This window comes from Podarcis melisellensis (assembly GCF_964234715.1).
Source record: "Podarcis melisellensis genome assembly, chromosome: 16".
In the NCBI taxonomy this organism is placed as follows: domain Eukaryota; kingdom Metazoa; phylum Chordata; class Lepidosauria; order Squamata; family Lacertidae; genus Podarcis; species Podarcis melisellensis.
The window spans coordinates 19,239,491-19,265,176 of record NC_138533.1 but is presented as its reverse complement, the minus strand read 5'-3'; the positions used below and the strand labels follow the sequence as shown (position 1 = coordinate 19,265,176).

Below are 25,686 nucleotides of genomic sequence, written 5' to 3'. Positions count from 1 at the left end.
AACCCTGTGAGGCATGTTAGGCTGAGAGGCAGGGACTGACCCAAGATCACCCAGTCCTAGTCCGACACTCTAACCCAGGGGTCAGCAAACTTTTTCAGCAGGGGGCCAGCCCAGTGTCCCTCAGACCTTGTGGGCGGCCAGACTAAATTCCTATGACTCACAAATAACCCAGAGATGCATTTTAAATAAAAGCACACATTCTTCTCATGTAAAAACACGCTGATTCCCAGACCGTCCGCGGGCCAGATTTAGAAGGCGATTGGGCCGGATCTGTTCCCCGGGCCTTAGTTTGTCTACCCATGCTCTAACCGCTACACCACAAAATGATAAACTGCTGAAGGAAGCCACATTCAATCATGCACTCCAGAAAGCCATTTTGGGGTCTCTACAGACTGGTTTTGTGTATGGTCTTCAACATATCATGGAGGCAGTAATAGTGCATTAGAGGTTGATTGAGCCAGGATATTGTTGGGGAGGGAATGTTGTTGTTGGAGGAGGGTTGTGGCTGTTGGTTTTTTCTATCTTCCTTTTAGATTTTGTTGTGATTTATGCGGAAATTAATCAGTTTGGTTTCGGATTTTTTTCAATTTCAATTTATTGTTTATGACTACTTTTGTCCTGAAGTACAGTAGTTATATTTTTCCCCCATGTTGGAAGCTGCCTTGAGCATGGTTTGAACTGTGGAAAAGCAGCATGCAAATAAAATTATGCATGTATGGTACAGGGCTGTCCACATATCATCCAGCTTCATTACTTCTTCTGTGATGCTTCCTCACGTGTTCCCAAATTCTTGCTGCCTGGAGGGGGACTTTTACGCTATAGTGCCACAAAATGGGGACACAGAAAATCCCAGAATGCTTGCAGTGGAAAAAGTTACAGCTGGAAGTTGCAGAGTCTGCACTGATAGCAAAGCAAATATGACCATTCCAGAACTTTTGCAGGTGCAGATACCAATGTTTACGTTCTTACGTCATTAGATAGCAAACCAGGCATAAACTGCCCTGGCTATCCAAAATCTGGGGACAGATATCCAGACCTCTCTTACTTAAGTTAAAAAATGTACAAACACATTGGATGCAAAATACACATTTTTATTCCATAAGCAAAAGATCACCTCCACAGTTAGGTTCTCCAGAAGAAAAATCTGTTTCTACAACTCTTTGGAATTGAGTTTAAGACCAGCTGTTGCCTCCAGGTAACAATTCTTTCTTAAGCCAGCAGCTTACCAACCCCAACAGCCCAAGCCAGCCTGTGGCACACACAAACACACAAATACCTGGATGGGCTGGAAAATTGATTTTGGAAAGGGGGCACAGTCTACTCAAACAGGCCCCACCAAAATGAGTGTGAGCTGATCTGTACTCCTAGATGGCTCCCATTTGCTTCAGTTGTGCTTACTCAGGAAACCATCCTGGAGGACTGCAGCTACCATGAACTGGCAACATCATTGGGGGTTTTTTAACCCATCTGCAGAATGGGCTTATGCAGCAATAGGGCACAATATTTATTTCATATTAACTACATTCAGTGTTTTATCAGGTAAGGCCTCCACTGGCATAACCCAGATTCACGACATCCCCAGATTTTGTCTGAAAGACATAAATAAGATTCCCATCTAGTGTTTTTAGACCAGGGCATCAAATGCTTTAGGATCTTAGGATTCTACAAAGGAGATCTGAGAAGCCTACAGACTTCATTCTTTCTTCGTAGGGCTTGCTTTATTGTACCACTCAGCAGCTCACAGCAGCCTGGTACCTTTTCAGGTTTACATTGCTCCTAAACTTGAAATTCATTTACTGCTGAAAACCCCACACAGGAGGAAGCCTTATGCAGAATCATGCCTAAACAGACCAGCAGTGGCTCTCCAGGATTTAGTCTCTCTTAGCTACATGGAGATGCCATTTGGGATTGAGCTGGGGACCTGCTGCATGCTCTTCCACTGAGCTACATCTCTTTCTCTAAAAACACAGGAAAACAGTCACTTGTCCATCCAGCTCAGTATTGCCTACACTGACTGGCAGCTCTCCAGACAGGGAGTCTTATTCCAGTCCCAACTGGAGATGCCAGGGACTGAACCAGGGACCTCCTGCATGCAAGGCAGATCCTCTAGTCCCTGAGCTACAAGCCCTTCCCAAAAGAGAATCTCAGAACAGAAGGGGTTAAGAGGGGTACATTCAGCTTGCTTAAGGCCACAGAGGAAGCATGGTTGTGCCAGCTGCCTCCACTTTGCTGTAAATACGCAAGCCAATGAATCACAGAACTGTAGAGCTCAAAGGGACCTCAAGGCTCATCTCTTCCAACCCCCTGCAATGCAAGAATCCTGCCCATAGTCATGGACAAGGATCAGAAGAACCCAATTCATTTTCATGCCAAGCTGGGCAAACAGAACTGGGTTCAAGACAACCCCCTCCCTCCAGCCCTTCAATCTGCCCTGGAGGGTCTCTTGTACAGCAAAGCTCCTTCCTAACACAGCCTGGATCTTTCCCTCTTGCTCCTAAGGAAGGAAACTGCCCTGCTCCTGCCCCCTCCCTGCACATTTCCTGTATCGCTGCCATGAAGTTTCAAGCTCAGTCTTTTTTTCTTTAAAGGACGACAGAGGGAGGAAGAAAGAGCAGGCGAGAGAATTATGAAAAATGTGGAAGGGCATGATCAAGACAGGATGAAGAAGGCCTCTGAGAATGATCTGGCTGCCGAGTGAACTCCTTCCTTCTCCCCGGTCAGGATCAGAGCAGAGTTACACTGCGGTGAAGCTTTGGTTCCTAGCACACACGGAAAGGCAACGATGAAGAGAGCTCCCTCTACATTTTGGACCTGGTTTCACTGTTGGTGTCCTCCAGGGAACTTTCACTAGGCACGTCTGCTTGGGGGCCTGAAACAAAGCACAAGGGAGTCAAAATTGCACCAGCACATCTCCTTCAGCTCTTGCCCCAAGCTTCCTGTTTTAATGGCTGGGTTGTTTTCATAGGATCAGTTTACTGCATGCTGGCTTTTTAAAAAATAAGTAAATTTAATTTAGATTCCATAAAATAAACCAAAACACCATTAAAGAAATAATCACCCCATTACAACAAGTTGAAAGCAGCACAAACATTATCATTAGACTTAAGGTAAAGGTAAAGGGACCCCTGACCATTAGGTCCAGTTGTGGCCGACTCTGGGGTTGCAGCACTCATCTTGCTTTATTGGCCGAGGGAGCCGGCATACAGCTTCCGGGTCATGTGGCCAGCATGACTAAGCCGCTTCTGGCAAACCAGAGCAGCTATTTACCGTATTTTTCGCTCTATAAGATGCACCAGACCACAAGACACACCTAGTTTTTGGAGGATGAAAACAAGAAAAAAAAGTATTCTGAATCTCAGAAGCCAGAACAGCAAGAGGGATCGCTGCTCAGTGAAAGCAGCAATCCCTCTTGCTGTTCTGGCTTCGGGGATAGCTGCGCAGCCTGCATTCCCTCCATAAGACGCACACACATTTCACCTTACTTTTTAGGAGGGAAAAAGTGAGTCTTATAGAGCAACAAATACGGTACCTTCCCGCCGGAGCGGTACCTATTTATCTACTTGCACTTTGACGTGCTAGGTTGGCAGGAGCAGGGACCGAGCAATGGGAGCTCACCCCGTCATGGGGATTCAAACTGCCGACCTTCTGATCGGCAAGTCCTAGGCTCTGTGGTTTAACCCACAACGCCACCCGCGTCCCATCATTAGACTTACTGTACTACGAAACATTACAAAAAATGCCCATTCCCCCCCAAAAAACCTATTAGGTTATTTCAGTGGTTTTCAACCAGTGTGCCGTGGCACCCTGGGGTGCCTTGAATGATGGTCATGGGTGCCATGGGCAACACTGGTCTCTGTCCCTCTTTCCTTCCCTCCCTCCTCTGATGCCCTCTCACATCTCTGCCTCCCAAAGGCTTGCACAGCTGTTTGTTGCAGCAGCCCTGGCTCCAAGCTCTGCAGGCGAATGGTGCTTCTGGGGCTGGTTGGGGGTGCTGGTTGCCAGGATCTGAGGCGGCCTCAGAATAAGCAAGCAAATGGGTGAGGAAGCCCAGCCAGCCAGCCAGCCCACCAGCCCTTGTTGTTGGGAATGAACAGACAAGTGGGAGGCCAGGCAGGGACTGTTCTGGACTTCCTTGTGATTGCTGTGTGCAGGGCCTGCCTGGGAGTTGAGTACCCGATACTGAAGGAGAGCCTTTCCATCATGCTGGCTGGCAGCACCCACTGTTGCCTTCCAAGGTAAGCTGCTGGCCTCATGTTCACCTTTGATCTGTCTCCATTGGACCATTAAGGCTGGGGGCATCCTCTTCCCAGACCCCTGTGGGGCAGTGTGAGGAGGCACCTCTCTTTGGGGTAGGGGGAGGAAGCTCAGAGACCAGGGGTGGCAGCAAGAGCTGCCCAGAGGACTCCCAAGGAGAGGGGAGAGGAGAGGAGGCTGAGGGAACGCTCCACAAGGGAGGGTGTTCGGAAAAGGGTGAGAGGCTGCCAGCTCTGCAGGCAAGGGGTGGCATAACTGGGCTCCTGAGCCCCACAGAGGTGTCACAGAAAGAATGCAGTTTGTCAAGGGAGCCGTGGGCTCAAAAAGGTTGACTATCTCTGGGTTATATGTATTCTTTTATAATTAAGTTAACTTTTTAAATATTATTTTAAAATTATTAATTTTATTAGTATTCTCCACACAACAAAAAATAACAATACAGTACACAAAACACAAAAACAAGCATACAAAAAACCAAATCCAAATCTTACAAATTAATAATATAAACACTAAAAAGAAAAAGAAACATTGACTTCCACCAATCCCACAGCACCTCCTTTACCTCTCATTGTGTCTTCCACTTTTCCTTATCATCTCTATCTCTATCCTTAACTTAATCTATGTTACTATAGACCTTCCCCCCCCCAAAAAAAACCATTTACGTACAGTAGGAGATAAACTTTTCTCCCTCCAATTTTTAGCTATCATGCTCTTTGCAACCGCAATAAGGTTGATTGATATTTCTCGATCCTTTTCCAGAGTCACGCCATCGCTGTAAGTTTTACTGCATGTTTTAATTATGATCCAGAATACTACTAGAGGCGGCGGCGGCAAAAACAGCACATAGCAGCCCACTAAAGGCATGACTCAGGCTGTGAAGGTTCACAGTTACCTCAGCAGGTCTACCACCCTTGTAACTGTGAACCATGGATCTGAAGAGATTGTTAATAAACAGAGGCTTTTGGTTACAGATTTCTGAGAGCTTCAAGGAACTGCACTGGAATTCTCAACCCATCATGCACTGGGGTGACCATACCTCCTTTGTAATGCTATTCTGGGGGTGGTAAACTATTCCTAAATATATAGGAAGACTTTCTCTCATACCCTCCAACATTTCTCTGGTGAAAATAGGGACGTCCCATCCCATAATGATAAATTTACTATTTATACCCCACACATTTTTCTGGGTTGCCCCAGTCACTCTGGGCAGCTTCCAACGTATATATAAATATATATATAAAATTAAACATTAAAAAAACCTTCACTATACAGGATTGCCTTCAGATGGCTCAGGGGTAAGATAACTCTGCACCCTCCAACATTTCTCCAATGAAAATAGGGACGTCCTGAGGAAAAGTGGGACATTCTGGGACAGTGGCATAGCGTGGGGGGTGCAGGGGGGGCCGGCCGCACCGGGCGCAACATCTGGGGGTTGGGGCGCAAATCCACGGGTTAGGGGGCGCAAATTACTTGCCTTGCCCCGGGTGCTGACAACCCATGCTACGCCACTGTTCTGGGATCAAATCAGAAACCGGGATGGCTTCTCTAAATCAGGGATGTCTCTGGAAAATAGGGACGCTTGGAGAGTCTGTTCCCTCTAGCAAGTTTTTATGTTCTCCCCTCTGATATATCAGGTAGCAGATACAATAGGTGCTGCCCTTTGACAAGGCTGAGGAGTTGTCTGTCTTGCATGCCCTTTTCTCCTGTAGCTTCAGTTGAGGGGCTAGGAAAGAGCCAGTAATGGTTAGTGTGTTGAGCTAGGACCTGGACTAGGGTTCAAATCCCCACTCAGCCATGAAGCTTACCGAGTGACTTTGGGGCGGGCCAGTCGCTGCCTCTCAGCCTGACCTACCTCACACAGGGGTTGTTGCAAAGAAAAAAAATGAGGAAGGGGAGACAGGTGTACCCCACCTTCCTTGAGCTCCTTGGAGGGAAAGAGGATATATAAATGTAATAAATAAATTGTTTGTTTAATTATTTATTACCTGTCCTTTGCCCTAAGGTACCAGTGCAGGTTACAACCTTAAAACGCAGTATTAAAAACAGTTTAAAACAGGGTGGATTTGATTTAAATCAAATTGACTTAAATCACGATTTAAATCACTAGTCAGTAAGACTTGATTTAAATCATTTTTTTTTACAGAAAGACTAGTTCTTGCTGGTATAATCTTAATATTTACAACCAGATGAAGGTTTCATTTTTGGAATAATAAATTTTCATAGTAGTTTTTACAGTTATATCAAAAATTACTGATTTGTATTAGAAATACAAAGACAGGTAATTATGAAATAATTGTTTGTATTTGGACAACTTTTCTGCAGTACTTTATTGGAAGGAGAAAAATAATCATTTCCTTAATAACAATTTAAACAATTTATTTAACTAAAACAATAACAATATAGCATATATATCCATGTTTGTTAACTGATGTAGTTAAACTTTTTTTTAAAAAAAAAACAACTTAGACTAAGTTTTAGCACACATGAAAAACTTAAAACAAATCCTTATTTCCTGATGAATAGCCTTTAGACTATAATGTAACTTAAACAGAAAACTATCTTTAGAAAGATTTTTCTTCCAAAAGCATTTTATTTTAAAAATCTGATTTAATTTTTTTAAAAAAATCTGATTTAAATCAAAATAATCTGATTTCAATTTTTAAAATCGGTTTTTTTTTAAAAAAAAAATCATTGATTTTTTATCCACCCTGTTTTAAAACCATTTATATATCCCATTACACAGTCCCTCCCTGGCTGCACCTCTGGGACCCTAATGATCATTTTGCTACAGGGTTCCAACAAGCTTGACACAGAGCAAGTGGCAAAGTTTTTGATTATACCTGTGCTTATCAGACCTCTTATGATTGCTGTGTCTGTGTGTGTGTTGAATTGGTTTCTCAGCAGAGGCAGGTGTCAATTGGGCCTTTTAATTAGGAACACATGATTGGGCTGTCTGGTGGCCAGATCCCCCTCCCAGTTACTATAAATATCCTGTTAGTTTAACCTGCCTGGCTGAACACCACCTCTGGGACTTGGTTTGCATTTTACCTGTTTGGTATTTTAATCCCGAAGAAAGTAAATAAAAGCCTGGTAACAGTTTGTGTGCCATCTCTTTTAACCGGTTGATGAATTTGGACAATATATAAACTGTGTGTGTGTGTGTGTACACACGTACGTATGTACTTACACACATATACACATACACATGCATGTGCTGCTTTGTATAGGAAGACAGGCTCTGGCAGATTGAGCATGAGAGACCAATAGTGGGTCCAATGGTCCAGAAGGTGGTTTCTGCACGTGCAATAGAGGGAAGCGAGGGGCAGATGGGGCTCGTCAACTTGGGAAGTGAGCCCATCTAGGAGAAGGAAGACACTGATTCTAAACCTCCGCTGCCTTGTGGGACAACTTTGGGAGAAGGAAAGGCTAAAGAGTAAACCCTGCACAAATCTGGAGCAGAGTCCCTACGACGGTTGGATGGCGTCTTGTCTGTTCTGGCAACTCCTGCAACCCAGCTGGTGCCAAACACATTGCTCTGCTATCAGTGAGACCAAGACCTTCTTGCGCCCCGTGGTGGTCACTTTGGTGCTGCTAACACAGCAGCTTGACTTCACCCCCCAAGGGCCACCCCTTTGACTCTCAAGGCAGACAGATGCCCAGAGACAGGCAGCATCTGAAGGCAGCCCGGTTTAGGGAAGTTTTTAATATTTAATGCTGTATTGTTTTTAACACTTAATTGGAAGCCGCCCAGAGTGGCTGGGGAAACTCAGCCAGATGGGCGGGGTATAAATAAATTATTATTATTATTATTATTATTATTATTATTATTATTATTATTATTATTATTATTATTATTTGCTTCTTGTCTAGAATTCTAATTCTGTGGTTTTTAGCTGCATTACTGTGCGTTTTTATTAATGTTATCTACTGGGCATAGTTGTCAATCGCTATAAAATTCTGTAATGGTCTGCTAATAAAGAAATTAAGCAAAGGTTCACAGCTTACTTTGGTGAGGCGTGGCAGACCCTCCATTAGCCAGGGCAACCCCCTGATCTGAAGTGGGCTCCCCGGCTGCTTCCGACAGCGGATCGTCTTCCTCCGAATCCATCAGCACAAGGATATCACTTGCATCTCGATTCCTACGGCAGTCAGAAGGATGGAAAGTTAAGAGAACAGTCAGCGGGACCTTTCCCTGCCGCCTCCTCCTCTTCAACAGGCAAGGAATTTTACGCCATCTGCCCTCTCAACTGCATCTGCGAACAGGGTTTATCCCTCGCAGCAGAAGGAAATGGACTGGGGTCTGTGGCAGACCTTGGGGTTTCAGATTTCAATGGTGCCCTGTGCGATGCCAAAATTCGGCACCCCCTGCCTCTCACCCTCCATTCTGCGTTGAGAGCCAGTGTGGTGTAGTGGTTAAGAGCGGTAGTCTCGTAATCTAGGGAACCGGGTTCGCTTCCCCGCTCCTCCACATGCAGCTGCTGGGTGACCTTGGGCCAGTCACACTTCTCTGAAGTCTCTCAGCCCCACTCACCTCACAGAGCGTTTGTTGTGGGGGAGGAAGGGAAAGGAGAATGTTAGCCGCTTTGAGACTCCTGAAGGGGAGTGAAAGGCGGGATATCAAATCCAAACTCTTCTTCTTCTGCGTTATATTTGTGGTGGCCCCTATGCCACCCCGAGGCTCTGCACCCAGTGCGACCAAACCAGTTGCACTCCCCTAAATCCGCTTCTGCTGGGGTTGTTGTGCAGCTATATTGCAACTTGGGGGTGGGGTTCTTGGTAGAGGTTTTTCCCCCATCAGCACAGATGCCTCTGTTGAATAATGCATTTCACCAGGTAGACCGGACCACTAAAAAAAGTCCACTAAAAAAAGATACAACTGTACTAGCTTACTATACTGTGGCAAAATGTATGTTTCCTGTTCCGTCCACTTTTGTCCCTCCCAAAAGGGGTTTGTGGCCCCTGGAAAGTTGCCCAACGAGGTTCCCCATCCCTTGTGCAGACAGTGCAGGGCCGGATGTGCCAACCATCTGGACAGCTTCACATACTCTGCCCAGTTTGCCTCTGACCATGCCCACCGCTGGTATGCAGCCCCTAGGTGGTTGCCAAGAAGGCAATGTGGCCCTCTGGCTGTGGAAAAATAGTTCCCCATCACTGTTCTAATTAAGAGAAGCCAGGGATTGAACCTGCATACAAAACAAGCGACGCTGGTTAGGACTTGCCCACTTAAGGAGACACTCACCTGAGCATGTTGGCTGGAAAAGAGAGAGAGAAAAGAAAGAAGAGGAGACAGTTTGAGATCAATGGGTAAACATGCACTTGCTCAGAATGTACAATATGCATCTGATGTGATGTCGAAGGGCATAGAGCTTGTGTTTCGCTACATTAAACTTGTGGTGTTTCTACAATTCTGGCCCAATCCGAGAAAACCCAAATCACAGGAGATACTGTGGCTTTTGTTAAATCTTTTTCTTGTATATGCACATGTGTGCTGAAAGCCTGGGTATCATATAAAATTAAATAGAGAGCCCAGATTTTGGTACTGGAATGAAGAGATTCATTGCACAGATTTCAATCCTGCCTTAAGTGGAGTTTCATAAACTGGGGTGCCATCACTGAAAAGGCCACGTCTTTGACTGCTCTCCACTTCACCACTAAAAGATGCCTGCATACTGTTCAAATACCCCTGTAGCAAGTTTTAGCCCAGGAGGGGGGGCACCTGTGACCCTCCAGATGTTGTTGAGCTACAATTCCCATCAGCCCCTGCCAGCATGGCCAATGGTCAGGGATGATGGGAGTTGCAATTTTCATAGTTTGTTTTTTTAAAAAAAAAATTGTCACCTGGAAGGGTTATTAGAGCTATCTGTTTCTTACCTTTTGGGCACCAACGGGGTCCAGCATATAAGAGGACTCCAGAGAGGACTAGAACACCCAGCAGCAAAAGGACCACAATTGCACCCACTATGCCTGCGATGTTCACTGGCTCTGTGGCAGGAGGAATGATTTGGGGTGGGTGGGAAGAAAAGCAGTGAAATAGCAGTTCTGGCCTATTTAACATCTTCATTTAAAATAAATAACTCACTGTCAATTAAATGTCTCAGGGACACTTGCACAGCAACCCAGCGGCAAATACCACAAGAGTGTAAGAATTTTTTTAAAAAATTAGAAAACTCTGGAGAAATAAACAGGCGGTAATTATTATTGATAACATTATTAATACCAATATAATCAATCAATCCTTGTCAATAATAATAATAATTGAAAGGAGCAGCACAAAGCAGCTTCCAAAATGCTGTTCCTTTCAACCTCTGATTTCAACCTCATGGGCCAATGAGGCAGAGTTTATTTACCCAAATGGGGCAGAGTTTATTCTCTCCTGGGGCAACTGAGCCAGATGGACAGGGTATAAATAATAAAATTATTATTATTTATTATTATTGTCTCCCTTTATCTTATCCCTTTCCAACATCCAGTAGTACCACATTGCCTTTCCCTCATATTACTTCTCAGGTTCTAGACTCCTTTAAGAAACAAAAACTGCCAAGAAGACTTCTTAAGAAGTGACCTGCTGGATTAGGCCCAAGGCCCACCTAGTGCACCACCCTGTTCTCACAATGGCCAACCCACAAACAGGACCTGAGAGAAATAACATTCTTCCCCACTTGTGACTCCCAGCAGCTGGTATCCAGGGGCAAACTGCCTGCTTCCGACCGTGGAGGCAGAACATGGCCATTGGCAGCCTTCTCCATCGTGAATGTGCCTAATAATCTTTTGAAAACCATCCAAGTTGGAGGCCATCATTCTACACTGTGGGAGCAAATACCCCATTTAACTATGTGCTGTGTTTCTTTCGTCTGCCCTCGATGCTGAGCTTCCCTGGACAGCCCACAGTTCTAGCATTATGGGTGGTTGTGGAGGCCCTGCCTTGTTTTCAGTTCAGGGTTTCTCCAGCTGCTTTTGGACTACAGCTCCCATCATTCCTGGCCACTGGTCTTGCTAGCTAGGGATGATGAGAGTTGTAGCCCAAAAACACCTAGCGATCCAGGTTTGGGAAACACTGTTTTAGTTGATTGTTCTTAAGACATTCTGTGTTCCTTCTGGGCCAAAGCGCAGGGTACAAATGCTCCAAAAGAAAGAATGAATAAATAAAGCATTTCCCACCCACCCCTTTACTGGCGCAACCGTCACCCCGCCTCGTTCCTTAGCATACCAGCGGACTGCCATTTTAAAGGTTATCTGCTTACCGATCACGGTGAGGTAAACATACGCCTCCTTCAGCCCCAGGGGGTTCTCAACCTTGCAAATGTACAAACCACTGTCCACGGCGTGAGAACAGTTCTGGATGACCAGAGTGGAGACGTTGCCCTTTTGGCTGACCAGAAACCTCCCGCCGGAACGGATCTCCGTCTGGGTCCGGGAGACGTTGCGCAGCCAGGAAATATTGGCAGGGGGGTTTCCGGCGCTGGCCTGACACGTCATCCTGGTGGCTCCCCCTACGAAGCAGCTCCTCATGGGGTCAGACACAAGTGAAGGGGCCTCTAAACCAGAGGAAACACAAGGTGGGGGGGGGAGAGTGATTGAAACAGTGATGGTCAACTTGGGATGGCTTTAAAATAGGGTTTTATCAGTCTGTTGACTCACCCAGCTTCACGGTGCAGGCCTGGCTGGTCTGCTGCAATAGGTGGATCCCACGGCACACAAACTCCTTCCCAGAGAGCAGAGGCGAGCCATTCAAAGTAGCCACATTGGTGTCCGTAATGCCCGTCACGTTACTGTCCCGGCTCAGGTTCCCCAGATTGGTCCATTGAAGTGTGGGGTGCGGGTAACCCCCGGTCCAGCTGCAAATGAGCTGCACCCCTCCAGAGCCTTCCGCGGAGGTTTGAGCCCAGCATCGAGGCAGCGATGGCGGAGGATCTGAGGAAGGCATAGAAATTCACCAGATTAACAGGTGGAGGTGTTCTGCAATCTTTAAAAACTTACAGGCCGCAGCTTAGCGGTAGAGCATCTGCTTTGCAGGACAGCTTTAATCCCTGGTGGCATCTCCTGGTAGGGCTGGGGGGGGGGGAGACTCCCTGCCTGAAACCCTGGAGAGCTGCTGCCAGTCAGTGTAGGCAATACTGAGCTGGACGGCCTTGGAAGGCAGCTAAGCAGACACGGGTGGCGCTGTGGTTTAAACCACTGAGCCTAGGACTTGCTGATCAGAAGGTCGGTGGTTTGAATCCCCGTGACGGGGTGAGCTCCCATTGCTCGGTCCCTGCTCCTGCCAACCTAGCAGTTCAAAAGCACGTCAAAGTGCAACTAGATAAATAGGTACCGCTCCGGCGGGAAGGTAAATGGCGTTTCCGTGCGCTGCTCTGGTTCGCCAGAAGCGGTTTAGTCATGCTGGCCACATGACCCGGAAGCTGTACGCCGGCTCCCTCGGCCAATAAAGCGAGATAAGCACCACAACCCCAGAGTCGGCCATGACTGGACCCAATGGTCAGGGGTCCCTTTACCTTTACCTTTTTAAGCAGAACATCTGAATCAGTGTCAGATCCATAGCACACTGTGTGGGTTTTTGATTTAAAAAAACAACAATGCAATGGTTTAATATGCTTTTTTACAATTGGTGTCTCCCCCCTTTCCATTTTTTCTGCACTGCTGTTTCTGCAACCTGCCTCAGAATTTTGACATGAAATCAGAATTGAAGATATTCAGCTCTCTCCTTAACACTGCCTGTTAAAACTTGGGGTACGATTTCTTGTTTTGTTTTTGTAATAACCTCCAAAACAAAATAGCACATCCATGCACCCAGCTGAAATCCCAAGATATGCAGTGAAAATCCAGCATGAAAACACGGTCAGCTGTCCGAAGCATAGGATGTGATTTAACCTCGAGCCACCCGAAAGGTCTGGATGTCTGCAAAAGTTCAGGATTGTTTTTCTTAATTCTTGCAACCCATTTAAAAAAATGTTATTAACCCAGAATCACTTTCAGAGGCTTTGGTCAGGTCATCTGAGAAATAAGGCAGACACCAGAATGGAAGAGCTGAACTGAGCTGCCTCCTCCCTGGGTTTAGCCCCAGAACCTGTTTTTCAACACGAAAGCTCCACAGGCAAAACAAATAAGATTCCTGTGTGCATTATTGTAATAAGGGCTGGGCAGGGCGGGCTCTCTAGGTGAAGCTGGGTAAAGGGCAGAGCCAAGGAGACCAAACATTCACCTTCTCTTCCGCAAATTATATCTATACAGTCATACCTTGGTTCTCAAACAGAGTCCGTCCGACTCCCGGAACTGTTCAAAAACCAAGATGCGGATTAATTTGAATTAATTTTATAATGAAATGATTTTAGAATGTTGTGTTATTTTATTGTTGTTAGCCGCCCTGAGCCCGGCTTCGGCTGGGGAGGGCAGGATATAAATAAAAAATTATTATTATTATTATTATTATTATTATTATTATTATTATTATCCTGCAGCCAATCGGAAGCAGTGGAAGCCGCGCCAGATGTTTGGCTTCCAGAAATCGTTCAAAAACCAGAACACTCACTTCCAGTTTTCAATCGTCCGGGAGCCAAAACGCACAAGTTCCAAGGCGTTCGGCAACCAAAGTACAGCTATATATAAGCCTGAGAGGGTATTTAATTTGGGGGCCGTTGTGCATGTACAAAACAATCTAGTGTTCACATACAAAGGTCCCCTCCCCATTTCATTCTCCGTTCTTCCAAGCCTAATTTTCATCAGTGTGTCCCTTGAAGCAGAGGTTAGGAACCTACAGCCCACAGGCTTGATTAGGCCCGCTAGGCCTTCCCATTTGGCCCAGCAGGATGTTTGGGCCAAGCCATGTCCAAATGCCCAATAGGTTATATATGTTTTTGGAGCAGGGCAGGTAAAGATATGGCTGGCCATGGGGAGCTGGGGTGTTCAGGCTTGAAGCAGGCATGAGCAATCCACACCCCACCAATTTCACGTGGCCCTCAGCAAGCGAACAGTTCAGACTGTTGTAATTGAAGCAAGACCACCTCCATCTTTGTTTTAGCTGAAGCAAGACTAACACCATCTTCTTGCAGGCTGGCACCATCATCATGTACAGTGGTACCTCGGGTTACAAACGCTTCAGGTTACAGACTCCACTAACCCAGATATAGTACCTTGGGTTAAGAACTTTGCTTCAGGATGAGAACAGAAATCGTGCGGCAGTGAGTTAAGTTTTTAACCCGAGGTTCCACTGTATTCTCCTTGTATTCGTGCTGAAATCATGCAAGCTTGAGGGATAGAGAAAGTGCAAACCACAAGGGGGGGGGGTGTGAAGGAAAATTTTAAGGCCATGACCTTTAAAACAGGGGTATAAACAGGAAAAATGCCTAGCTAGATGAAGTGTGGAAACATCAGCCTTTGCGGTTAAGACTCTTATCACTGGGTGTCTGGCAGGTCTAATCTATACGATTATCAAAACTGTGTGTAAACAGAGATCTGGGTTCTGTCTCCGGTCGCTTCCCTGATCACTTGCAGTAACCTTTCATGCAAGAAATAAAAGTTTGCTTTTAGAGAATCCTCGGGTGTCACTCAAGGTTGTTGGTGACTAAGGCACCCGGTTGCAACAGACTTTAGGTGGGGTTTTTCCCCCATCAAGACCTCCAGCAAGAGCAATCTGTCCCTTTCCTGGCACTGGGTGAGAGAGAAAAGGGAGTATTGGGGATAGAGAGAATGAGAGAGGAGGGGTGTCAAGGAGAGAGAGAGAGAGAAGGAGAGAAAAGGGGGTGTTGGGGAGAGAGATGGAAAGAGAGAGAAGCAGAAGCCCACCCTCTTTTCACTCTGCTTTCATCCACCCTATGCTTTCGTTTCATAACAGACTTCCCTCAAGGGCTGCATTCCCTCAGGAGCCTCATAATACCGTTTCAAGGCCTAAGCAGTTTAGGATCAGGATATACGAGAAAACGCCATCTTTGACGCTGAACTTGACAGCCCACGGAGATCATCACTGGGGGGCCCACGGCAGCCACCCTGCCTTCAGAGGTTAGGTGGGTGGTGTTGTGGTTAAATTGAAGGCCTGGGGGGTGCATGGGAAGCTGCCCTCAGCTTACTTGGCGAGCTCAGGGGTCCAGTATCTGCTTTCCTTCCTGGCACAGAGGAAGCTGCCTTATGCCGAGACCGTTGCTTCATCTAAGCTCAGTACCATCGACACTGACAGCAGCTTTCCAGGCAGCCCCCCCCCTCTCTTTTAATTTATTTAATCAATTTTTTGATACAAACATCAACCGCAAAAAACACATACAGTGGTACCTTGGGTTAAGAACTTAGTTTGTTCTGGAGGTCCGTTCTTAACCTGAAACTGATCTTAACCTGAAGCACCACTTTAGCTAATGGAGCCTCCTGCTGCCGCCATGCTGCCACCGCACAATTTCTCTTCTTATCCTGAAGCAAAGTTCTTAACCCGAGGTGCTATTTCTGGGTTAGCAGTGTCTGTAACCTGAATCATCTGTAACCTGAAGTGTCTTTAACCTGAGGTACCACTGTACAAAGGGACACGAGTGGCACTGTGGGTTAAACCACAGAGCCTAGGACTTGCTGTTTGGAAGGTCGGCAGTTCGAATCCCCGCGACGGGGTGAGCTCCCATTGCTCGGTCCCTGCTCCTGCCCACCTAGCAGTTTGAAAGCACGTCAAAGTGCAAGTAGATAAACAGGTACTGCTCCGGCGGGAAGGTAAACGGTGTTTCTGTGCGCTGCTCTGGTTCACCAGAAGTGGCTTAGTCATGCTGGCCACATGACCCGGAAGCTGTACGCTGGCTCCCTCGGCCAGTAAAGCGAGATGAGCGCCGCAACCCCAGAGTTGGCCACGACTGGACCTAATGGTCAGGGGTCCCTTTACCTTTACCTGGTAATATATCACGATGCTGAAAACCAGATATTGCCCGGCCCTACTGTTTGCCTCTACATAGTTCCATCCTTATTTCAGACATCGTGATATATTGATATATCACAATGTTTAGCTGGGCCATCATGTTCTATGGGATGCAGGCCACCGTATTGAATGCTTTTAAGGCAAAACTCTGCAACGACCCTATGCAAGTGTTTCCTATTAGTATACGTACAGTAGATCAGGAGTTCACGGGTGACGGTCTGCTGTCGGTGGCTGAGCAGGTTAGTTGCCGAGCACGAGTAATTTCCTTGCAAGCTGGGTGACAAGTTGTAGAGGGTAAAGTAGCTCAGGGAGCTGTTGACTTCCGTGAAGGGCTCCTGCCCTGAGCCAGACTGGGAGAAATCCCATTTGGTCGCAGAGGTTGGGCGGGAGTCGCTGGTGCAGGAGAAGTTGAGGGTCCCGTGTCTCTGGGCATAGAGGGTGCCGTTTGGTAGCGCCATGGCAGGACCAATGTTGACATTCACCTTGGTGGGGCCACCTGGAAAGCAGGCGGAAGAGACAGGTACTTAAAAAAAAAGTAAAAGGATATACAGTGGTACATCAGAAGTCAAATGGAATCCATTCTGGAAGTCTGTTTGACTTCCAAAATGTTCAGAAAGCAAGGCGCAGCTCCTGCAGCCAATCAGAAGCTGCGCTGGACATTCGGGTTCCAAAGAACGTTTGCAAACCGGAACACTCACTTCCAGGCTTGCGGCGTTCGGGAGCCAAAACATGTGACTCACAAGGCGTTTGGGATCCACTATACTTTTAAAAGCTGTTTAACTATCTCATATTGCTTCCAACAAATCACCAAATTGTTGGAGAGGTTGTGGGAACAAAGGGGGCAGCTTCCTATTTCTGGTGGCACTGCAAGGTACTTTATTCTGGAATGAATTTTATCAAGGGATACCTACAGCTGCCAATAAGTATCCTATCAGGGGATTATCTCTCAAGTTCATATTACCATTTGCAAATAAATTTTGTAAAACTCAGCCAGATCTTCCAGGACTTTTCTGAGAAACCTTGGATGTTTGACCTTGGCTGTAAAGGGCACTGTCCGTGGTCCTGAACCCAGACCTTGCTCTCCCTCCACTGGGCTACAAATGCAAACAACTGATTTAATCATAGAATTGGAAGGGACCCTGAGTGTCATGTTGTCCAACCCCCTGCAATGCGGGAATATTTTGCCCAATGCGGGACTCGAACCCACAACTCAGGCAGTGGAGGTAGAGCATAGCCACTGTGGCTAGCAGCCATTAATAAGCCTTCCCGTCCATGATTTAATCATTTAAAGCTTAGTATTGGCTGCACCGCCTGGGAGCAGCTGTCCAGGGTTTCAGTCAGATGTCTTTCCCCAGGGCCCTGCCTGCAGATGCCAGTGACCAAGCAGATACGCTTGCACTCTGCTTTCCCTAGAAATAAAGCAGGATTCTAGTCCTCATGGCTCCAATTAAGGATTAAACAGGAGCATAGGGGGCTGCCTTACAGAGAGTCAGCCTCAGAACTGGCTGTGCTGGCATCCCAAGCAGCTGTTCCACCACTGATCTCCCCCAGTAAGTTTTGCTGCTGAGAGGCGGGGAGGAGGGGTTTGCCCCACATGCAGGCTAGAGACAAAGGAATATAGGAAGCATCTGTCTCCCAACTCCTGCTGCTTATAGCTGGAAATATGTGGGGTGGAGCTAGCCAACCAAACCGGAAGAGTCCGCAACAAGAAGGACGAGGAGTATCAGGAAGAGTGGAATAAATTTAATGATTAGCTAGTTAAATTTGTTAAGTTAAATTAACTGAAAATAGCTTGCAGATACTTAATTGGCTTAGGATTTTATTTCTGTTAAGTGATGAATTAAGATGTTTAATTCCATAAGGTGAAGATTTAAGGATGTTAATGTTTAAGTTAAATTTCATAAGAATTGGGATTTGGAAAACCGTTAAAAGGGCATGCAATGAAATTCAACCAAGGGGAAGCGAGGAAGTCACTTAACAAAGTTAATAAGTGTAATTTTCAATAAGGCTATGGTTTATGTTTGCTTGTCTTGTGTGTGTGTTTGTTTGTTTGTTTATAATATTGTGAAAACTAATAAAATAATTGAAGGGGAAAAAAGGAAATATGTGGGGTGGGGAGAGGGTCAATACACACAAACACCCCACATGCAAAAGAGCCGCTCTGCCCTAAAAGGGGATGCCAGCTTCCATCTGTAAAGATTCCTGAAGGTTCAGCAATTTCCAGTTTTGCTGCAGTGGATCAACAGGGCCTTTGGAAACAAGGCAAGCAGCCCTCTCCCTGTCCCTCCCTGCATGGCAGATATCTGGACTTCGGTCCAGCCTGCACTGACACGCTTCCCCTTGCTGGCCCCCAGCCTCAAGGTCGCAGCCTTTTGGAGCTGTAACGTCCTGCAACGAAAAAGGTGGCACCCTCTGTTCAGCTCGCTCATGCTTCACGATGACCAACAAAGCACACCTCAAAAGCAAACAGGGTGCTGTGCAAGGAACGAAGCCAGGAAGTAAGGAGGCGGTGAACCAGTTAGTAAGAAAATACCAGAGCTCCCACGAGGGGGGGGGCAGCTAGGGGGACTTTGCTGAGGAAGGAGGATGAGGAGAGGTCATTGTGAAGTTGTAATGGGTATCTGTTCTGCAAGGGCTACCAGAGCAATCTAGTCATCTCCTGGACAAAAGAGGCTGCTGGCCATTGGAATCATAATAGTAATAGTAATAATAATTATTAAAATTGTTGTTGTTGTTGTTGTTTGCATCCTGCACATCTGACTGGGTTGCCCCAGCCATTCTGGGTGGTTACCAACGTGTATACAGTCAAACCTCGTGTTGTGTTTGCTTCAGGTTGAGTGTTTTCATTTTGCGTCCCGCGGCGACCCGGAATACTGGAAAGGGTTACTTCCGGTTTTCGCCGCTCGCGCATGCGCAGATGCTCAAAATGACATCACGCGCATGCGCAGAAGTGGCGAATTGTGGCACACGCAGACGCGGGTTGCGTTCTGCTCCAGAACAGATCCCGTTTGCAACCAGAGGCACCACTGTACAAACATAATCTGATAAAAACAAATCATCTGACCTATCTTCCTATATTACTACAAAGCCCATTTGGTCAACCAAGCAAGCTGCTTGAAGAATGCAAGAAGAGCCTGTGACACCAGGCCAATGGTCCATCTAGCAAGTTCTTCTCATGGTGCCCCCCCCCCGGATGCCCGTAGGAAAACCTCAAGCAGGACCCAAGCACAAGAGCCCTCTCCCCTCCTGAGGGGTGAGAAACCGTGTTGTCTAGCAGGTAATGGCTTTCCCCACCTGCCTTGTCCTACCCTTCAACCCCAGGAGCCTTCAAAAAGGAGCTGTTTCCAGAGGAAGATCCCTGAGGGAAGAGAGACTCGTGTTTGCCATCCGGGGGTGCTTGGTTTCATTTGGGCTGCCCCACCTCCAGCCCGAGGAGCATTCAGAAGGGAGTTGCTGCCACAGGCATCCTGCGTATTTTAATAAATGGAGTGAAAGTTTATGAGTCATGGGCGTGTGGCGAGTGTGTGTATGAACTTAACAGTGCTTAGTTCATTCTTTAGTTGCTAATTTATTAATGTTGTTAGCATCATTTTATAGATTATAAATGCTATATTGATTTGTTAATAATATACAGTGGTACCTCAAGTTACAAACGCCTCAGGTTACAAACGCTTCAGGTTACAATCTCCGCTAACCTGGAAGAGTTACCTTGAGTTGAGAACTTTGCCCCAGGATGAGAACGGAAATTGTGTGCCCTATTAGCGAAAGCACGCCTTTAGTTAAGAACAGTTTCAGGTTAAGAATGAGCCTCCGGAGCAAATTAAGTTCGTAACTAGAGGTACCACTGTGATGTCCTGTTATGTTCCATCTTGTTATTGTTATTTATTGTTTGTTAGCCACTTTCATTCATTTGAATGAAAAGAGGCATAGAAATGTAATCAATCTATCAGCGCTGCCTGAAGAAATGTAGCCTCAGTAAGTCAACACAGCGGCCTCCTGATTTTGTTGTGCTACAACACCCCGATCTAACGCAACCAAGTTGGGAATTATGGGACTTGTAATCCAAAAACAAATGGAGAACACCATGCAATCTACCCCTGAGCTGGCTGAAGAGCAAGAAACGCCAAGCAAATTGGAAAACAGATTTAAAATTCATGACATGTTGTACGCTGAAAGAAAATTATATGAAAATGATGTACAGGTGGTATTTGACTCATACGGGTGGCGCTGTGGGCTAAACCACAGAGCCTAGGGGTTGCCAATTGGAAGGTCAGCAGTTCGAATCCTCACGAGGGGGTGAGCTCCCATTGTTCGGTCCCAGCCCCTGCCCACCTAGCAGTTCGAAAGCACATCAAAGTGCAAGTAGATAAATAGGTACCACTCCAGCAGGAAGGTAAATGGCGTTTCCGTGCGCTGCTCTGGTTCACCAGAAGCTGCTTAGTCATGCTGGCCACATGACCCGGAAGCTGTCTGTGGACAAACGCCGGCTCCCTTGGCCTATAGAGGAAGATGAGCGCGCAACCTCAGAGTTGTCTGTGACTGGACCTAACGGTCAGGGGTACCTTTACCTTTAAGTTAGCAAAAACGTATAGAACAAGCACAAATATCTGCTTGAAATGTAAAGAAAAGAAAGTACCTTTTACCATATGTGGTGGTCGTGCGAGGTAATAAAAACTTTCTGGGAGATGATATATAATGAAATGGGAAAAAATAGCATTTGTTAAAAAACCTGAAGCTTTTTTATTAGGAATTATAGCTACTGAGATACCAAAGGATCAGAAAAGTATGTTTATGTATGTGACAACAGCCGCATGTATGTTATTAGCCCAGAGACTGAAAGAAGAAACAGTCCTAACCAGGGAGGAATGGCAAACCAAGTTGATGGACTATGCCAAAATGGCAAAATTAACTGGAAAGCTCAGGAACCAAGAAGACAAGAACTTTAAAAAAGAATGGGAAAATTTATAATTTATTTAGGAGACCATTGTAAGCAGATGAAAACATTAGCAGGGTTTTAATCTCACTTGTAAGGTAACAAAAACTATGGATAACTCAGATGGATTAAAAAACGTGGATAACGGATTGATATGCAGTTGTAAATGTTGATATTAGGACTCATGGAAGGGATGGGGCAGGTCAGAGCAATCTCTTTAAATGGATTTGCAATTGATTTTGTTGTACATTTACTTTTTACTTTTTTTTTACTCAAATAAAAATTATTATAAAATAATAAAGAGAAAAAGCCAAGCAAAGAAGGAAGACAGCAACTTACTGGCAACGAGCAACTGAATCCTGTGTCTGTGGTCTGTCTCGTTCAGGACCTCTCTGCAGGTATAGTTGCCTTCGTCCTGCAGTCGCAAGCCTGAGATGTGGAAGGAGCTGTTCCTCACCAGGGAGAAGCGAGCGTCGGAAGGGAGGCTGCCGTCCGACGAGAAGAGGATGGGGATCTTTCCCGGGTCCCCATGAAACCATTCCACCTTGACCGCTCGCGGAGACACATTCCGGCACACGAGGGTGACGTTTCCTTCCACCTCCCCAACCACCACCTCCTCCGTCCCTGTGAGTGGCCAAAGGGGAAAGAAAAATCGCTGCATTCCTTCATGCAAAGCAGTGGCGTATTTATTTCCTACATTTGTTTCCTCTGAGGAGCTCAAGCAGCAGGAAAAGGTAGAAACCAGCTCTACCATCTTGCAAGACAGGGATAGCTGTAACACCAGAAGGGAGGGGAGACTGTGGCCCTCCCCAGAGATTTGTAGGGCTCCAGCTCACATCATCCCTGACCATTGGCCATGCTGGCTGAGGCTGAGGAGGGATGGAGTCCAGCGGTGTCTTTATACCTGTCAGTATACCTGAAGGAGCGTCTCCACCTCCATCGTTCAGCCTGGACACTGAGGTCCAGCTCCGAGGGCCTTCTGGTGGTTCCCTCACTGTGAGAAGTGAAGTTACAGGGAACCAGGCAGAGGGCCTTCTCGGTGGTGGCGCCCGCCCTGTGGAACACCCTCCTGTCAGATGTCAAGGAAACAAACAACTATCTGACTTTGAGAAGACATCTGAAGGCAGCCCTGTTTAGGAAAGTTTTTAATGTTTGATGTTTTATTGTATTTTTAATATTTTGTTGGAAGTCACCCAGAGTGGCGGGGTATAAATAAATTATTATTATTATTATTATTGAATTATAACTTGAAGGATGTGTGCTTGAGCTGGCTTCATCCTCCTCCCTCCCTTTCCTTTTTTCCTTGTGCACCATGTTTCTATTTTATTTTCTTGAAGATCCTGAGTTTGAGAACAAGGACCATCTTGGAACTGTTTTTTGTAAGTCACACAGGGAGTTGTTTCCTCTACTCTAAAGGGTGGGGAGTAAATGCTCTAAATAAACAAACAAGCAAAGATGTTGAGGGCAAACAACAAAGGAGACACAGATTGTAGACTTCTTGGCCAGTGTGAGGAACAGGATACAGGCCAAAATGGTTCCTGGGTCTTCTCCATAAAACACTTCTTATGGGTGGAGAAGGTTTCCACTGAAACATGACTTTGCATTCGCCCATTCCTTTCCTCAGCACAATCATCTCAGGACACTCGTTTATCGTGTTGTTCGATTTCTGTCTGGCACCGTCTTTCAACACAGCAGACCCATTACTGTTCCTTGGACTGCTGCCCTACGACTGCCAAACCATCATTTCACATTTATAAAGCGTCCACCCTGCTGCCTACGTGGATTCAAAGGACCAGGCGGACGATGACTCATCTCCAAAGTAATACTAAGCAGGTCCAAAACACAGCAGCCAGATTGCAGGCTGGGGTTCCTTCGAGATCTCACATAACCCCTGTTTTAAAGCAGGTTGCCCGTTCATTCCCAGGCCCAATTCAAGGTGCACATGTTAGTGCCTAAAGCCCTACACAACTCAGGCCTGAAAGACCACCCCCTTCCCTACAAACCCGCTCGGTGCTAAGATCAGCAGAGGGGGCCGCTTGGTAGTTCGACCACCCTCAAAATCTTGGAGTGGGTTGGTGCCTAAATGAGGGCCTTCTCGGTGGCGTCCCCCGAGTTGTGGAACTTCTTCCCCACAGAGATGCATCTGGAACCCTCATCATGCAGCTGTCAGAGGATGTTGGAGATGCAACCTTTTACCCCTGGCCTTTGACACTAGAGAAGTACATTTGGGGAACCCACCTTATTTCTGCGATTGTAAAGGTGCTTTTAAACTGTTGTTCATATTGTGTTTTAATGCGCAATAGAGCTTCACTCCCTATCCTACCCCATGCACCCCCTAAATCTGATCTGGATTTCTCTCCAACCACTGCTGTTTATTAATACTGTATTTAAAAAAACAACAGCAGCAGCAGCAGCCCCAAAGTTAAAAACAACAGACCAAAAACAATTCCAACAGATTCCAATTAACAGGAGCCAGTTATTGCCAGTGTTTTGGCGGTCAATCAATGCGGGGTGCCGTGAGCAGAAATTTGGCCTTACTGCAGAGATCTGGGTCAGTTTGTTGGTTATAACTTTGGATTTTAATTTTCACCTACCGCATTTTCCTATTTCCTGTAAACTACCTTGATCATTATTTGGCAGAAATGGAGAATATAGATATTAAACTCTCTCCCTCTCTCTCACACACACACACAGAGGCTACTGGAGATATGATAAAGTTTGTTCAGTTATTTATCTTCATTTTTGGCAGGCAGTGAGGTTAGGAAAAAACAGCACAATCCCAAGTCTACTCAGGGACAGAAGTCCTGCTAAATCCAATGGCAAGTACTTCTAAGTACAGGACTGTATGTGTTCTTACATACTTGGTTGTTGCAATGAACTCAAGAAGGTGGAATCTAAGAGCGGGGAGCATGACTGAGCTAGATGATGATGATGATTATTATTATTATACAAAAGCAATTACTTTGTTTATGGATAGTTCCTACAGTCCAGCGTTGAACATTAGGTGAATTTGTATCACTGTTTGTTTGTTTTATTTACAAATCATTGTTTTTAACTGACTGCATGCCACCTGGGCAATCTAGATGACAAACCATCAGTATACACAACAATATCAAATTATGTATCGTATGATTGCATATCACACTTGGAACACTTCAGAAGGAAGCGGGGTTTATTATATAGTTTATAAGGAACTATAAAGTCGTTTCAGATCGTTGGCAGGGCCAGAACAGAGCTTGTGCCCTATTGCCAGAAAGACTGCCATAATAAATCTTGTTGTTTCTTTTTTCCTCTTAGCTTCTGTTACAACTGCAAATTGAGGGGGGGGGAGAGATGAGGGAAGTTTTCTTTATTTTATTTTTTTTTAAAGGACCACTGCCCTTAAATCTGCTACCAGCTGAAGGGGGGGCGGTGTCAATTGTTTTAATGCTGTGTTTACCATTTTTGCAACCAGCGCCCTGGGATATTAGGCTACTAATAGTGGGGAACCTACTTATCCCCCTGACCCCACTAGTAACTTCGGAAGTAGGGAAGGTGTCTCGGGCTGTTTGTTTCAGGCACCTCTCACATTCCCCGGGCGCGCCCAACAAACGCGCAAAACAAGCCCCGCGGCGGGACACGGATCGCCCCGTCCCCACGTGCGCCCAAGCCCGGACCTCGCATACCGACCTGCAGCGATGCCTCGACCCAAGCAGAGGAGCAACGAGAAGGAGGAGAGGAGTCTGGCGGCCAATCCACACGCCATGGCAGCCTCGGCTGCAGCAGCCGAAGCGACCCGGCGGTGCCCCGGAGACTGCGATGGGGAGGGACGGAGAAGGGAGGCGGGGAAGACCTTCGGCGGCTTCCCCGCCCCGTCGTGGGCGGATCCGGGCCTTGACCCCCTTTGCAAGAGGCTGCGATGCTCGGCTCCATTTCTCCGCCTAGCGTCGGCTCTGGAGAAGGACGAAGCTACTGGGGAACTCCGATGTGCGCTTCATCTGACGCTTTTATGTCGTGAACCCCCTTCGATCTTCGGGTGAAGGGCGGCATGCAATTTATTAGATCCCAGCATCGTAGAGCCGGAAGGGACCCAAGGGTCATCTAGTCCAACCCCGTGCAATTTATTAGATGAAAAAATAAATCATAAATACACACACGCAGGGGGCGGGGGCAACTCGAATCAGTGCCGGATTAAAGCCCGTGGAGGCCCCTAGGCAGTCGAAATCTGGGGGGGAGGGGACCCGCAAATGATCTCCTAATACGTTTTTCGTTTTACCAACCAACAATTTTAATAAACCAATTTCAAGATCAATATTATTTTAATCGGTTGTCACAATTTTAATAAACCAATTTCAAGATCAAGTCAATATTATTTTAATCCATTGTCACGGGGCCCCCAAAAGTCATGGGGCCCATAGGCCAGTGTTTATTCTGCCCATTTGGTAATCTGGCACAGACTTGAATAAAATATTGGAGTGCCCGGGTAAGCCCCGCTGTGCATAATTGATCAGAATATGTGGCATACGCACACCATTTGAATAACAATGCCCATCGACTGGGGGGGGTGGACCCGTCAAATTTTATTGGAAGGGACGAAGGAGCTGGTGGCTCCTATGCACATACTGCTATGCTTTGGTTTTTA

At 46.3% G+C, this 25,686-nt stretch overlaps 1 protein-coding gene across 1 annotated transcript; it reads right to left on the bottom strand.

Moving 5' to 3' along the window:
- Positions 1–1,075: 1,075 nt before the first annotated feature.
- On the bottom strand, positions 1,076–24,889 carry VSIG10 (V-set and immunoglobulin domain containing 10). Its single transcript, XM_081892417.1, has 9 exons — positions 24,735–24,889; positions 21,405–21,689; positions 16,323–16,628; positions 11,893–12,165; positions 11,496–11,789; positions 10,126–10,236; positions 9,494–9,506; positions 8,260–8,393; positions 1,076–2,869 (listed from the first exon to the last, which is right to left on the bottom strand). The coding sequence occupies exons 1-9, from the start codon at positions 24,808–24,810 to the stop codon at positions 2,799–2,801; spliced, it is 1,563 nt and encodes a 520-aa protein (XP_081748543.1). The 5' UTR covers positions 24,811–24,889; the 3' UTR covers positions 1,076–2,798.
- Between the last annotated feature and the right edge of the window lie 797 nt (positions 24,890–25,686).